The sequence below is a fragment of the Embiotoca jacksoni genome, unplaced genomic scaffold (assembly GCF_022577435.1).
Source record: "Embiotoca jacksoni isolate LCO1_2020_lvr unplaced genomic scaffold, fEmbJac1.0.p SCAF_10, whole genome shotgun sequence".
NCBI classification, from domain to species: Eukaryota; Metazoa; Chordata; class Actinopteri; family Embiotocidae; genus Embiotoca; species Embiotoca jacksoni.
This window is the reverse complement of record NW_027185230.1, coordinates 11,641,681-11,656,519: the sequence shown is the minus strand read 5'-3', so window position 1 is coordinate 11,656,519 and position 14,839 is coordinate 11,641,681. Positions and strand designations below refer to the sequence as shown.

Below are 14,839 nucleotides of genomic sequence, written 5' to 3'. Positions count from 1 at the left end.
TCAAAGAGATATTAAATCTGCAGAGTGGCCGTCTAATGTCTCTACCACTCAAGCTTTCTCTGTTCCCGAGAAAAGGAAGAGGAAGAGTGGGAGGTGATTCCACTCTTCCTCTTTTTGTCATACCTCCTCCTCCTCCTCCTCCTCTCAGCGCTGCGTGGGCCTCCTCCTCCTCCTCCTCCTCCTTTCGGCGCTGCATGTGCGCTCCTCCTCCCCCTCACGTCTGGATAATAGCGGGTGTAAAGTGGATTTGAACTTGCAGCCAGTGGTGAGAACGAGGAGGAGGAGGACGTGTGCGTTTGAGAGGACCCGCAGGAAGAAGAGCGTCAGACACAGTTTTGTGGACCTGCTGGAGTTCACTTTGGAAAAAGTTTGAAATCTGACGCAGGACATCTGGATCTTTGGACCTTTTTTAAAAAAATTTTTTTTTTTTTTTTTAAAGCATCTGTAAGGTAGGATATATATATATATTAAAATTATATATCTCTCTCCTGCACAGAACATATCTTTTAAGTTTGGTTTAAATCTCGTGAGATTTAAAGATAATCTTTCCGGATGTATGCGGGATTATTTGCGGACTTTCTACTTGAATGTCTCACCCCACCGGAGGAGCTGCTTCACTGGTGGTCAGGAATGTTCCCACACTGATAAATCACAGTGATTAGAGGGTCATTGATAAAGCAGACGCTCGGGATCAATTAGGTCCGTTTGAGTCCACTGACATCTGATCTGATTATCTGTAGCGGTGCAGCTGGCTGAGAGGGTGCAGAGACAGCTGTGATCAAACATCTGCTCACGCTCTCTCACTTTAGCGCTTAACTAACTAAAACAAACAATCAGGAGCTCGTAAAGAAATTGAATTCAAATTTGAATCCACTTTACAGGACAGTTTTTAAGCCAAAATGTTCATTCTGTCTATAAAATATAGCTAGGAGTTACTTAAACTAGGCAAGAAATTGTTTTTATTCATCGTTAAAATGAAAGAAAAACGCCTTTTTAATGTCAGTAGGTGAATAAATTCCTTAAAAACGCTTTAGTAAAAACTCTGCAGTCTTTCTGAACTGGAAATGTGGTCAAAATCAGTTTAACAGTGTGTTTGGGCGCAGAGAAAGTTGGGAAGTACTGTATGGATAATAGCTATAAGTTGATTTATGTGCACAGTGGGTTGCATGCGTTGGTGGAAGAAGCAGTGCTACTGATCTACTGCACAGCTGTGATAATTCTGGATTATAGATTAATTGTGTTTCTATTTTTCAAGCAAAAAAAAAAAAAGAAATATTTGCAGGTTGCAGCTTTTTCACTTCAGTGGTTGAATGTGATTTTGTGCTTTTGCATTGTGCTTCTATACAGCTACTTAACAATTACTTGCCAGCTTCAGATCCGATTAAATGCTCATAATTTTTTTTTTTTAAACTGTTGAAAATAGCTTCATATAGTGATTATTTGGTCAAAATATGGCTAATTGGCAAAAGATAGCTACTTAAAAGTTTTTTTTTTGTTTTTTTTTTTAAATACAGCACACTAATTCCAGACTTAAACTGTCAAGATTTACTGCCTTTTTTTTAGTTTTTTTTTAAATCATTTAAAAGCACTGTATCAAGTGGAAGTTCGCTGCTGAGATAGCCGCAGCGAACCTCAGCTAAAACTGAAGTTCAATTTAGTTATTCCGTTTCCCGTACTTGTTTGAAGTTGTATGAAAAAACATCTCCATTTTAATGTTGTCCGTTTTTTGTTTTTTTTTCCCACTTACTAAAACAACACGGCATGACAAAGAAGAAGAAGAAAAAAGAACTCGAATAAACTCTATCCTGCTAAAGCTGGCTAGCCTTACACATCTCACTAGCCCAGGTGCCCTCCCAGTTTCGGACTCGCGAGTTTCACGCGGTTCGGTGGTCGAGCTGCATTTGAATCACATTTAATGTATTAAATGGCAAAATAATGAATTAGCCCACTGAGTCGGCTACGACGAAGAATGCAGTAAACTCCTGCTGAAGCCGGTTATCTTAGCAGCAGATCTCACGAGCAGTTTAGCCGCTTTTGGTCCTACTTGATGAATTTAATTGTACATTTTTTTGTTCTATTATTCATTTCAAAGTAAACAGTCATTTTTTTTCTAGGAGAGATAGAAACTTTGCCAAACACAAACACTGATTTCCTACAAGCTTCAGATAACAATGTGGATTTCATCACCCTGGCAGTAACTATGAGTACATTTGAGTAGGTGTTTAAATTTTTTTTTTTTTTTTTAAATCAAACACCTTAAAATGTTAAAACAGGAAATTAAAGTTGGTGTTTTCCATCTTTTTTTTTATGAGGTATACCGCTGATCTCAGCTTTTTTCCTTCTTCTTCTTTTTTTTTTTTTTTTTTCTCTCTTTTGTCTTACAGATCGGATCGAGATGGTTGGCTTCATCCTCGCACACCTGCTCTGCCTGGTGTGTGCGTGTTCGGCTCGCCCTCAACCAGGTGAGTCGAGTCCCGGCAGGAAATGATGTCACCGTCGCCTCGATTCCAAACCCTCCCCCTCCTCCCCCCTTCCCTCCTCCCTCCCCTCCTCTCGCTCCGTCACTGAAGTGCATGTGATAACACGCGTGTGCCCGGATATTTGCAGGTCCGGCTCTTGACAAAGTGGAAAGCGTTTATTTACTCCGGCACGACACTCGAGCTCCGCGGTTAGACGCTGTTCAGCTTCTTCCATCTTTTTGTTGCAGCTGGAAGCTCCCACGCTGGCTTTGTTCATCGAGGGGGTAGTCGTCACGGTGTTTCCCCACCGGGGAGGGAAATACTTGCAGAAATATTACGGCTCGGTTGAGCATTGCTTCTTTTTTTTCTTTTTTTTTTTTGGTTTTATTCAGGGTCCAGATTAGTTGGCAGCGCTTTTGTTTTCGTGACGTAACGCGGAGACAAAGAATCCTAGAAACCATCCAAGAAATTGAGTCGACCCTTTTACTTTGAGATCCGAGCACACGGACGACGAATGAAGAGAGACGCTTAAAGATTGAAGGTGTAAGGTGGAGTGCAACTTCATGGTTTGTTCTCTGACTTGGGATTTCGTAAAGGTGTTTTTTTTTTTTTTTTTCCTCAAGAGAGCGACAGGTTTTTAGAGCTGATCGGAAACCCGTCTGACGTAGTTACAACATGAGGAACGTGACGTGTTACAGAAAACTCCCCTGGGATCCATTTAAAACCGCCTCTTGCAAACTATTTGTTAGTCACGCTACACGTGTGTTTCCGCCAAATTTCTTGCTTATTCAGCAGAATATTTTGTGGGTTTTTTTTCAGCGTCTCCACAAACGACGATGAAGATGGAGAAGAACTCGCCTTCGGCCGGGTCTCTGGCGGGCCGGGTGGTGCTGCCCTGCCACTTCTCCATGACGCCGGCGTCTCCCGCGCAGATCCCCGCGCTGCCGGCGCCTCTCGGCACCCGGAGCCCGGACGAGCAGCTCCGGATCAAGTGGGCGAAGCTGGACGGGTCCGGCGAGACGGTGGTGCTGGTGGCCCAGGGCGGCGTGGTGAAGGTGGGGCAGGAGTTCCGGGGCCGGGTGTCGGTGCCGAGCCACCCGCTGTCCGGCGGGGACGCGTCTCTGATGATCGTGAAGCTCAGGGCGAGCGACGCCGGCACGTTCCGCTGCGAAGTGATGCACGGGATGGAGGACACTCAGGACACCGTCAGCCTCAGTGTCACCGGTGAGCAAAACAAACGCACACACAAACGCACACACACGCTCCCGGCTCCACACTTCACAGTCAAATTAACAGTCTTCATCCGAGTCTACAAACCAGATCAGTGACTGCATCCAGATGTGTTCTGCTGGCACCGAGACTTCAAAGCTGAAGGTGCCTGCGGAAAACACTCTAGTGGCACTCGGTGGTATTGCAGTTCGAGGTATTTCGGCATCGGCCTCATTTTTCGGAGTCGAAAGCTACGAACACGTTTATATACAGTCTGTGTGTAGAAGACATCGTATATCCTGTAGTTGCATCAAAAAGTGGTGGTTTTAGAGGTGGATGAAGCGAGGCAAATAGTTGTCGCAAAGTTAATAAACCGCTCGGTGTTTTTGTTCCTCTTCGGTGTTGCCGGATGAGACGCACTTTGTCTCTGCATGAAAGTCCGTATGAGATTTCGGAGGTGCTTCGATCAGACTTCCTCCTCGTCCTCCTCCTCCGCCGACGAGCCGAGACACATTAGCACAGATTCCACATTAGCAGTTGAACAGGAGTCTTTGTCGAGCAGCTCGGCACAAAGACGCTCCCTATGAGTGACACACAAACTCTCCATTTAACAGCTCAGACTTCCTATTCACGTCCCGCCGCGGCTCTGCCAGGACGATGAGACACGATCCTCCCGTCCAGGAAAAAAAAAAAAAACGGCCGGACAACGGCGGCGCGTCGTCTGTAGGGCGATGGCTGAAAGGGCCGACGGGGTTTCGTGTTTCTCCACGTATCCTGCGGAGCGATCCGATCTGTCAGCGGCGAAGTTCTGCCGTGATCGTTTTTGAAATCACTGGGGACGAAACTGAGTCACTGAAACGTAACGTCGGATCGGACAAATGTTCCGCCGTCCTTCGTCACTTCTGATCGGCGGCTTCTTCGTCCGCAGAACTATGAAAAGTTGTAAATCGGAACGTCTGCTATTTAGATAAAAGGATTTCTGAGAAAACAGCTGTAAATGTCGAGTTTTTATGGAGAAATGCATTATTTTCTTTCTCTGACACTCGAGTCATTTATTTTGACATTTAAATCACAAATTTCTGACATTTTTCAAAAACTTTATTTGCTATTTTGGAAAATAATTCTGACATTTTAGTCATTTTTTTGGGTAATTTTTTGGACATTTTATAAATATTTTTGAAATTTTTCAATTTTTTTTGGTCTGTAAAAATATATATTGATCCCACAAGGGGAAATTTAAAACATAAAACGTTTTTTTTTACGTTATTCAGAAAGGTTTTTAAGATTTAATTATTATAATTTATATTTTTTATTTTAAACTACATTTTTTTTAAATTTCTTTTATAAATATTTATAAAAGATTTTTCAAGATTTTATTCTCTATAATAATAATAATAATAATAATAATAATAATAGTATTCTCTATATATTAGATTTTTCTGACATGTTTCAGGCATTTTATGAAAAAGTTTTGTTTTTATTTTATTAAAATTTTTCATTTGTTTTATTGATATTTTTGGGACATTTTATTTGTATTTTTAGGAATTTTATTCCCACATATTTTTGGGGGATTTTCAGCCATTTCCCCCGCTTTGTTTTTCATATTTCATTATCATCTGCTGCTCGGCTCACGTTCGGGTCGGAGCAGCACGTCTTCAACATGAATTTAGTCTTCACTAATGATAATGTGATTCAGTAGCTGACACTGACACCTGCTATTTGTTGGCCGTCACCAACAACAGCTGATCGCAGACCTGAAGTGAATCGATGATCTCCCTGCAGGTGTGGTCTTCCACTACAGAGCGAACACCAGCCGCTACACTCTGGACTTCCCCGCAGCGGAGGAGGCGTGTCGCACCACGGACGCCTCCATCGCCACGCCCGAGCAGCTGGCCGCCGCGTTCGAGGACGGCTTGGACCAATGTGACGCCGGCTGGCTCGCCGACCAGTCGGTCAGGTACGTCCTCGCTAAATCTCCGCCACGTCTTTGTTCTTGCAGTTTTTTGTTTTTTTTATACATAACTTTCATTACAAATACATTTATTTCTAGAAAATGCTTCAGATGAGTCGATTTGTGTTGGAAGCAGGTTGAAATATTGTCTGCACTCGCAGATTTTTTTTTTTTCACTTGTTTAAAGACTATAAGGTTGTTTTTTTTATCACTGAGGTATTCCCAGAAATTATTTGATTATCTTGAAATGAAAGTGATAAATACGAAATTCTCCAAGACTTTTATTTATTTATCTTGTTTATCTGGTCCTGAAACCTCCGTTTATTGGAGAGCCTTAACTATAATTTAAATCTATTTATTTAGTCTTCTAAGCCATTAACCTGCAATCCTTCCTATCTCCCGAAATATAGTCGACTTTACTTCTGAATCTTCTTCATAGCAAACTAAATTGTGTCAGTGATGAAAGCAATAATAAAACCTACAATTAACATACAGATGAACAGGTTTGCAATCAATTAAAAAACTAAGACCGTAAATAAATAAAATTAATGAAAAGTAAAATAAGATTTTAGAGTCTTCCTTGAATGGGTTTTACCAGCTTTAAAATATTTTCACAGTTTTAATTTCCTAGTGTGAAGCACTTTAAAAAGTCCTCCATAAATACGATCATTACTATTTCATTTCCAGATATCCAATCAGAAATCCCCGTCCTGGCTGCGGAGGTGACCTGATGGGCCGAGCGGGAGTGAGATCGTACGGCCTCCGCGACCCCTCGGAGACGTACGACGTGTACTGCTACGTAGATAAACTGCACGGTAAGGACACGAACACATGCGGGGGTGGGTGGGTGGGTGGGTGGGGCCGTTTTGAGAATAATGATAGTCGGGGTATCGTTAGCTTAGCTTAGCATAAAGACTGGAAACGGGGGGAAACAGTTAGCCTCGCTTTACAGTTCGAATGTTACACCTACAAACAGCTCAACTTTTTAGTTCCAGCTCGTACGCAGCTGATCAGGTTAACGCCGCATCGATCGGCTGACGCCATAAAACGGCCGCAGCAAGTTTTTCTCGACTTCACACGCCCCCGCCTCCTCCGTCTTCCGTCCTCAGGCGACGTCTTCTACCCTCCGTCCATGAGCGACAAGCTCACCTGGCAGCAGGCGGCGGACGAGTGCGAGAAACACGACGCCGCGTTGGCGTCCACCGGTCAGCTGTTCGCAGCCTGGAGGGCGGGGCTCAACCGCTGCGACTACGGCTGGCTGTCCGACGGCAGCGTCCGCTACCCCATCACCCTCCCCAGGGCCCAGTGCGGCGGAGGCCTGCTGGGCGTCCGCACGCTCTACAAGCACGCCAACCAGACCGGCTACCCGGACCGCACCGACAGGCACGGAGCTTACTGCTTCAAGGGTAAGACGGTCGCGCCGACGCGACCCGCTTCTCATGTTTTTTAAACCGAAAATCCGCCTTCCGGCTGGCGGAGCGGTTTCTCCAAAGTATGACTTTCGAATCGTACTCTCACCTCAGTTTGTACAGTTTCTTTGATACTTTAAGTAACCGCCCCGAAGCTTCTTCTCCCGCTGTCGGTTGTCAAAAGGCCCACGGATCGCTGCCGGAGTTTAAAGAATTGCTCCGGGCATATTTTCCTTAGTTTCTCACGTCTACAGCGTCGTTATGGGTTCGGGGTAACTTTGCACTCTCCGCCTCCGTTGTAGAGATTCAGGAAAACAAAGGGGTCACGCGGAACGGCGGATATCGGCACAAAAAGCTCGAACCTCTCTGCAAGCTTTCCGCAAAACAAAACTAAAGCGATTTTCACACGAACCCGTTTAGTTTTGGAGTCCGACCTCTTCCGAAGTCAAAGACGGTTGTGATGCCGCTCGTTGTTGTGCCCTCAAATGTTCGCGCAAGTTCAAGAAGCTGCGAACGTAAACACGCCGCCTGCGTTATGGACGTATAATCAGCCTCTACGGGATTTCACTGAGGTTTTTTTTTTTCTTGTTTTTGTGATGGTTGCGATCAAAGATGTTTGATTTTTTTGCAGCGGCTTTCCTTAAAAATGTGAAAAAGAATTGCAGGAATTAGCAAAAATTGCAACTCGAGGAAAAACAAAATCGAGTATGTGATGACTTCCTTTGATAATAGTCGTGATGCACATCACAGAAATATTACTTCTAATCTGTTTTTAATTTATTTTTTGAACTTTTAATTACATACAGCAGATGTAGCCTTCCGGTTTTGCCATTGGTTCTGTTTTTTTCCTGTTACGTTTTTTTTCTGGTTAGCTAGCAGTAGTTTGTTTTGATAAAAAAAAAAAAAAAAGCTTATTTTTATTATTTTTAATTACGCAAGTTATGTTTACAAAGGTAACTTTATGCCGTAATACTTTCAGCAGAGCTTCCGTTCACGACCGTTTTTACGGAAAAATCGTGGGAATTTTGAGAAATTTGCATGAAATATCGCAGAAATTGCTCGATTTCGCGTGAATTACCTTGATTGCAAAATCGCAATTCCCTGGAGGGACTGTATAATCTCCGGCTGCTTTTTAATGAACATGAACGCGATACCGTATTTTCCCAGATGCGGAGGAACTGGAGACAGACTGTTGTTCCACAGGGAAGCGTCTTGGATTGTTTGCGTGCTCTTGAGATGCTTTATTAAATGATAATAACAAAAATAATAACCTTTCGAAGCACTTTTCAAAACTCTCCTTACAAAACGCTTCACGTCAGGCAGCGTAAAAAAACCCCAAAACAACCAAACAACTCTCCGGTGGAAGTAAGTGGTTGAGGTCAGGGCTGCACCTCCAGGCCGACCTTCCTTCAAAACCACCGACGGGAGAAAACCGAACCTCGCCACATAAACGCTGAGCTCTGTCGCAGCGCAAACAAACCGCAATCTGCGGCCGCTTAGAAGCGGCGGAGTGTAAAGAAGTGCTAACAGAGAGGGACGAGAAGGAACAAAACCCAAACAGGAGAAGAATAAACTCCCACTGCACTGTTTATGGAGGGGCACGTTTCGGGTTTTTTTTTTTTTTTTTTTTTTTCCTTTATGAGGGGAAAACCCAACATATGCACTCCAACACAGATAGAGCAGAAACGGGACAGGTCCCTAATGTTTCACAGCTGGACCCTGCCCAAACACCGACAGACAGACAGACGGAGGGAGGAGGAGGTGGAAAAGAGGGGGGGCGGAGGGCGGGGGCGGGGGGGCTTCTCCCAAAATAGTCGTTAAAGAAAACACAACGGAGAGAGGTCGGCCCGGTCAGCACCGTCCGCTTCGACCGCCCTGGTACGGTAGCGGCACTTTCTGAAAGCCGCAGTTGTCGGTGGGGCTTCCGCCGAGCGTTTAAGCGAAGGTGGCAGTGAAGCGACGGCGTGGGATGACAGACCCCAGCCCAGGCCAGATGGCTGCAGGCTCGCCAGACACATGACATCATGTAGTCGGGGCGGGGCCGAACGCGCAAGCCAAGGGTCTCCTTCGCGGCGCGAAACACCAGACCGGACCGGACCGGACCGGAGCCGACCGCAGCTCAATGCCCGGAGCCTGCAAGGCGGTAAAACACCTTCAGAGTGTGCAGAGGAGGAAGGAGAAAGTAAAAAAGGTCTCACCAAAACCAGCTAAAAAACCGTGGTACAAGTATTCATGCCTTAGAAGTTTGAAGAAACTTAGAAGTCTGTGAATTGCACTTAGAAAAGTGTCAACACGCAGGCGGTTTTTGTCCTCTGGGTTTTAAAAGATGCAGTAACGGACAGGTGACTGAGACAAACTCACAGAGAGGGAAGAAGAGGGGAGGGAAACAGCAGGGAGGGAAGGACAACGAGGGACAGGTGAAACTAATCAAGGGGCGGGGCCAACAATCATGCAAAGGACAGGAAGTGAAACAAGACAAGACATACGAGGTGAGACATTTAAAAAAAAAAAATCAAACAGGAAGCACAAAACCCAGACTGACCTGAAGACTACGAAGCAGAAAAAGAAGTCCGAACCAGAGCAGAGCCTCAGAAGGTCCCAGTGGAACTCGGTGTTGACAGTCTGACCCTGGGGGGGACGAATTCACGGTGACACAACCACCGCCGACGTAAAAGAAAACCCACCCGGTGTCTCCTGACCCGACGCGTCTCCTTCGGACTTGGGACGGTGAAGCTCCGCCTCCTCTTGAAACGTTGAACGTCTCTCGGGACACCTCGCCCGGCTCGTCGCTTCATCGCCGCCGTAGACTTTCTGAAGCGTTTCGAGGGGTCTCCGTTGACCGTTTCCAGAAGTTTGACCCCAAAATCTTGATGTTCCTCTGCTCCGGTTTCAGGTGCGCGTTGAAATCACAAAACGTTCACGTACCGGCGGTCACGTTGACGTGGGGAACTCTGGAGCTGACGTCGATCGAGAGCCGACAGTCGGAACACGTCCTCGTGGAGGTCGTCGCTTCCTCCTGGTCCGCGTGCAGGTCTCCGTGCCGCGCTCGGTTCGTACGCAATTAACGCGGTCGAACGCGACGTATCGAATGAATTCTCTTCAGAACAATTCGTCGATCGATCACACATTGTTTTCAGCAGCATAATGGAGAATAATTGTCCAGAGTTGAGGGGTTTTAATTTGAAATAATAACACGCACTTCGAGTGGTACTGCGCAGGGTAACGTCTTTTTTTGTTTTAAGGTTCCCATTGTGCAGAACTGGGGAACATGAGAATGACTCCGGAGGCAGAGTGGAAAGTTAGAAAGCAGAAAAGAGAAAAGTGGAGCTCCACCTAACTTCCCCCAGCCAGCCAGCCAGCCCTCCCTCCCTCCCTCCCTCCCTCCCCCCCCCCCCATCCCTCCCCTCCTTCCCCTCCCGTCCCCTCCATACATGGCCCCCCGACAGGGCGAGATGGAGGGGAGTCAATTACGTCCCGTTTATTAAAGCATCATGTCAGTGACGTTCAAAAGCCGCCTGCTTATTCCCGAGACGCTAACTATACGAACTCAGCACTCAGGACGTACACAAAGGAGGGCATTGTATGTGTGTTTAGGAGCCCTGTTTCCTGTCTTTTTCCTCATATGGTGTGTGTGTTCCATCATAACGAGATTATAAATCTTCGCTCGCATCGCAGGCTTGTGTTTTTCTTTAAAGAGGCCTTTACAGCAAAACTCTCACGGTCCGCGCGGAGCTGTAAATAATGCGTTTACAGAAAAAAAAAAAAAAAAAATGACAAAAAAATAAAAAGACAAAAAGACGGATTGAACAAGAGAAGCCAGTTTACCGTGAAGGTGACCGCAAGCTCAAACAAAAGAAACCGGCAAACGGCGCTCGCTGGTCGAAGCCTCTCTGCTCCGATTTACGGTAATTTCCCTAAAGATGAAGGCTTTTTTTTTTGTTTTTAACCTTTATTTTTCTGACAGGCCCGAGGCCGTTTCATTCCTGACAGATGACTTCATGTGTCCGAAATCGAAGCTGCTACATGTCCTTTTATAGCGTGCTGTAAGCTAACGGCGCGATTAGCACGTTCCAGACAGCAGTTTTCTTTTCAGTGACTCATGACAACACTGATTTCACTCTATAAATATTGTTTCTTGAACATAGCTGTTTCTCACTTGAACGGACTGTTTTTTTTTGTGTGTTTTTTTTAAAGATCAGGCTCCTAGTTTTCACCCATTGATGACAAAGTAGGTTTTATTTACAAAGCTGCAGAGCATTTTCCAAAGATTTTGTAGGCAGCGGCAATTATTATTATTAACGTGATGTTACATAATGTAGTTTTTGGCAGAAACAATTTATAAAAGCCTCACTGGTGTTGCATTTGTATCCAGTCAGACATCTGATCTGTGAGCCAGGAGCCCTTCTATGTACGTGCTATGATGGAACTGGAGGTCAGATGGGTTCATTCAAATTTCAGTCATTTAAGCGTTTATGAAATTTGTTATGGGATGAATGCTAAAAAAAAAAATTCTGTGACGCTAAACTATGGTGAACCTCCTTTGTGTCTAGCGCCATCTTCAGGTCAGAATTCCCATCAGCCTTGTACAGCCGTACTTTTGGTTTACTGCTAATTAGCAAACGTTAACATGCTAAAAATCAAGCTAAACAAAGATGGTTAACACAGAAAACATTAAACCTAGTAAACATTAAGAAGACGTTACCATTGTTATTGTAAACATGTTGGCATGCTTATGTCTCCCCCTCGACCCATAAAGTCTGAACTTTTGCACTGAGGACCCGTGATTGCACTACATTGTACTTATATATACTGCAGTTAAGCGGCACTGTGGTTGTTGTCTGTTTTATCGGGGGTTTTTTTTAAATTTTATTGTTACATATTAATGCTTTTCTTGTTTTATCTTTTTATTTTGCACACCGTGGTACTGTCAAAAACAATATTTTGATCTCTCTGTATGTCTGTATGTCATATGGTGGATTGAAGTTGAAGCCGAAGCTAAAGCTGAAGTTGAAGCCAAAGTTGGTCTGACGTCGCAGTATTTTACTGTTGTTTTAATTGGTGCATCATAAAGAAAAGTAACATGAACCTACACAGGCGGATGCACAGCGCACACATACTCTGCTTGCCCCATGTTTTGCAGCCTTGACAAAACCGGTAAAATCAAAGGTAGTTTAGAACCATCAGGAGCTGTTCAACGAGCATCAGCATGTGGAAAAAACACAATATGAATTTGGTCATTTCTCACATTAACAAGCCTGTTGTTTGGCAGCAATGCTCAGCCACCAAACTCTCTGTAGAAGACTCTTAAAAAAAAAAAAAAAAAAAATCCTCTCCTCATCTGTTTTCTCTCTTGCAGCGAAACTGCCAGAGCCGACGACTACGAGTTCGCAGACGAGTCCAGCTGTGTACAGCTCAACGTACGCTCCCCACGCAGCAGCATCCTCACAACCTGAAAGAGCTGAGATTCAAACAAGAGAACCAGATCCTGTCGTATATTCACCAACGGCGAGCCCGCACACCGACTTCACCACCCCTCACAGCGCTGCCTCGGCGACCCCCATGAACGCCTTCGACTACTTCGACGTCCAAGATTTCGATCACCTAAACAGGTTAGACGCCCGACCAGGAAGAGGAGACACCTTGATCCCCCTACAGCTCCCTGCGCTACCCACCATCCGCACGCAGTACGAACACCTCGACATCGCCCACGGGGGGGAGGAGGGAGGCCAGGCGGGGTCAGGCCGGGGAGAGAGCAGCGGGGATGGAGGCAGCAGCGATGACAGCTCCAGCGGGGCCGGCGTGGGGGCGGCGACGACCCCGGAAGCCACATCGAGACCGAGCTGGTTTCCGGACATGACCACGGGAATGGAGACCTCGTCGCCGGAAGCCACGGTCATCACTCCGGATGGTGCGACTCCAGAGATCCCTCCAGACATGACCGCGGGAATGGAGACCTCGTCGCCAGAAGCCACGGTCATCACTCCGGATGGTGCGACTCCAGAGATCCCTCCGGACATGACCACGGGAATGGAGACCTCGTCGCCAGAAGCCACGGTCATCACTCCGGATGGTGCGACTCCAGAGATCCCTCCGGACATGACCGCGGCAAAGGAGACCTCGTCGCCGGAAGCCACAGTGATCACTCCGGATGGTGCTACTCCAGAGATCCCTCCGGACATGACCGCGGGAATGGAGACCTCGTCGCCGGAAGCCACGGTCATCACTCCGGATGGTGCTACTCCAGAGATCCCTAAGGACATGACCGCGGGAATGGCGACCTCGTCGCCGGAAGCCAAGGTGATCACTCCGGATGGTGCTACTCCAGAGAGCCCTACGGACATGACCACGGCAATGGAGACCTCGTCGCCAGAAGCCACGGTCATCACTCCGGATGGTGCTACTCCAGAGATCCCTCTGGACATGACCTCGGCAATGGAGACCTCGTCGCCGGAAGCCACGGTGATCACTCCGGATGGTGCTACTCCAGAGATCCCTCCTGCCTGGACCACAGAAGCGGATCAACAACCGGCGCTGGTTTTCAAAGATGTCACACCCACGACGACACCTGGGTTCGAACTCGAGGAATCTCTGGGTGTTTCTGGAGGCGGAGAATCGACGGTCAAACCGCCTTTCCACGTCATCATCATCAATGTGCACAGCCAGAATCAGTCAGGTGAGTCGAGGTGGGGATATTTGCTCTCCGACTGTTGGGTCAGTGATGAGTATGATTTGGTTGCGACGACTTATGGGACCAATTAAGACCGGTTCTGTTGCAGTCTAGGCCAGTTGGTGTTGACAGTCGGCAGGTAACTACTACTAAATGCACGTAGCACTTATTTTGGCTGCATAAAATTTGGTGGAGTTGCTTTTGAGACTTTCTAGAACAAGGTCAGTAGCATCACTTTCTCCTGACTCATTGTTCAGGTGATCTGCAGGTCTTCAAAAGTCTTAAAAAGCAATTCAGTTTTGGTTCCCTCAAAAAAACAAAGCACCTTAGAAGGTTTTGAATAGTCTTACATTTCATATACAAAGTTCTTGAATATTTTTTTTATGGTCTGCTTTAAACAGAAACATCATTTATGATATGTTTTTGTATGAAGTGTATTATCGCTGCTTATTTTCTGCCCCTTATGTAAGTCATGTGAACGGATTAATGATGTCACTATTAATTATTGTGAAATACAGCTGGGACTTATAAAAAAAAAAATGGGATAGGAATGTCAGTAAATTATTGGACTGATTTATAAATAACTGTAGGCCTTATTATTCCTGTAAATGTTAGTTTATCCTTTGATCAGTATGATTGTGAAAGAAGTCTACATGGCAATTATTCCCACTGACTCCACCAAGTGGTATGTGAGAGCCGTTCTTGCAAGGCTTACCAATGAACTTTTTTTTTAGAAATGAAATTTGCCCGTGCTTATCGTGCGTTTAAGCAGCTGGGCAAATTCTCATCGGAGAAAGTACCACTTCCGAGTTGAGAGCGTTCACAAGCAGGAAACATGGCCGCCGCCAAAGAAAAAACCCGCTACGGCTCTGCTGTCGGAATACAAAAAAAAAAGTGACAAACAACCTCGTCATCGTCCGTATAAACCAACACCAGGACCGAATGGAGCTCAGGAGGTCGATATTATTCAAACGCGCACATTTCTACACGTTTTGATGTGCTGCCGTGTTTAACACAAGCTAGCAAAAAAAAAGGGCAGGCTGGGCTAACCGAGGCTAGTTTTCTCACCTCGGCGCGAGTTCATCTCTTCCTTTGACCACAAACGTTACCATGTCGAGTGACGTCAGACCTTCCCGCTCTCCCG

At 45.9% G+C, this 14,839-nt stretch overlaps 1 protein-coding gene across 1 annotated transcript in view; it reads left to right on the top strand.

Annotated features, from left to right (window-relative positions):
- The first annotated feature begins 271 nt into the window (after positions 1-271).
- vcanb (versican b) overlaps positions 272-14,839 on the top strand; it is a 32,783-nt gene continuing 18,215 nt past the window's right edge. The window contains exons 1-7 of the mRNA XM_069166789.1: positions 272-449; positions 2,385-2,462; positions 3,279-3,683; positions 5,451-5,625; positions 6,307-6,434; positions 6,729-7,025; positions 12,385-13,701. Of these exons, the coding sequence (XP_069022890.1) occupies positions 2,396-2,462; positions 3,279-3,683; positions 5,451-5,625; positions 6,307-6,434; positions 6,729-7,025; positions 12,385-13,701 (2,389 nt within the window). The 5' untranslated portion in view covers positions 272-449; positions 2,385-2,395. The remainder of the gene's footprint in view (positions 450-2,384; positions 2,463-3,278; positions 3,684-5,450; positions 5,626-6,306; positions 6,435-6,728; positions 7,026-12,384; positions 13,702-14,839) is intronic.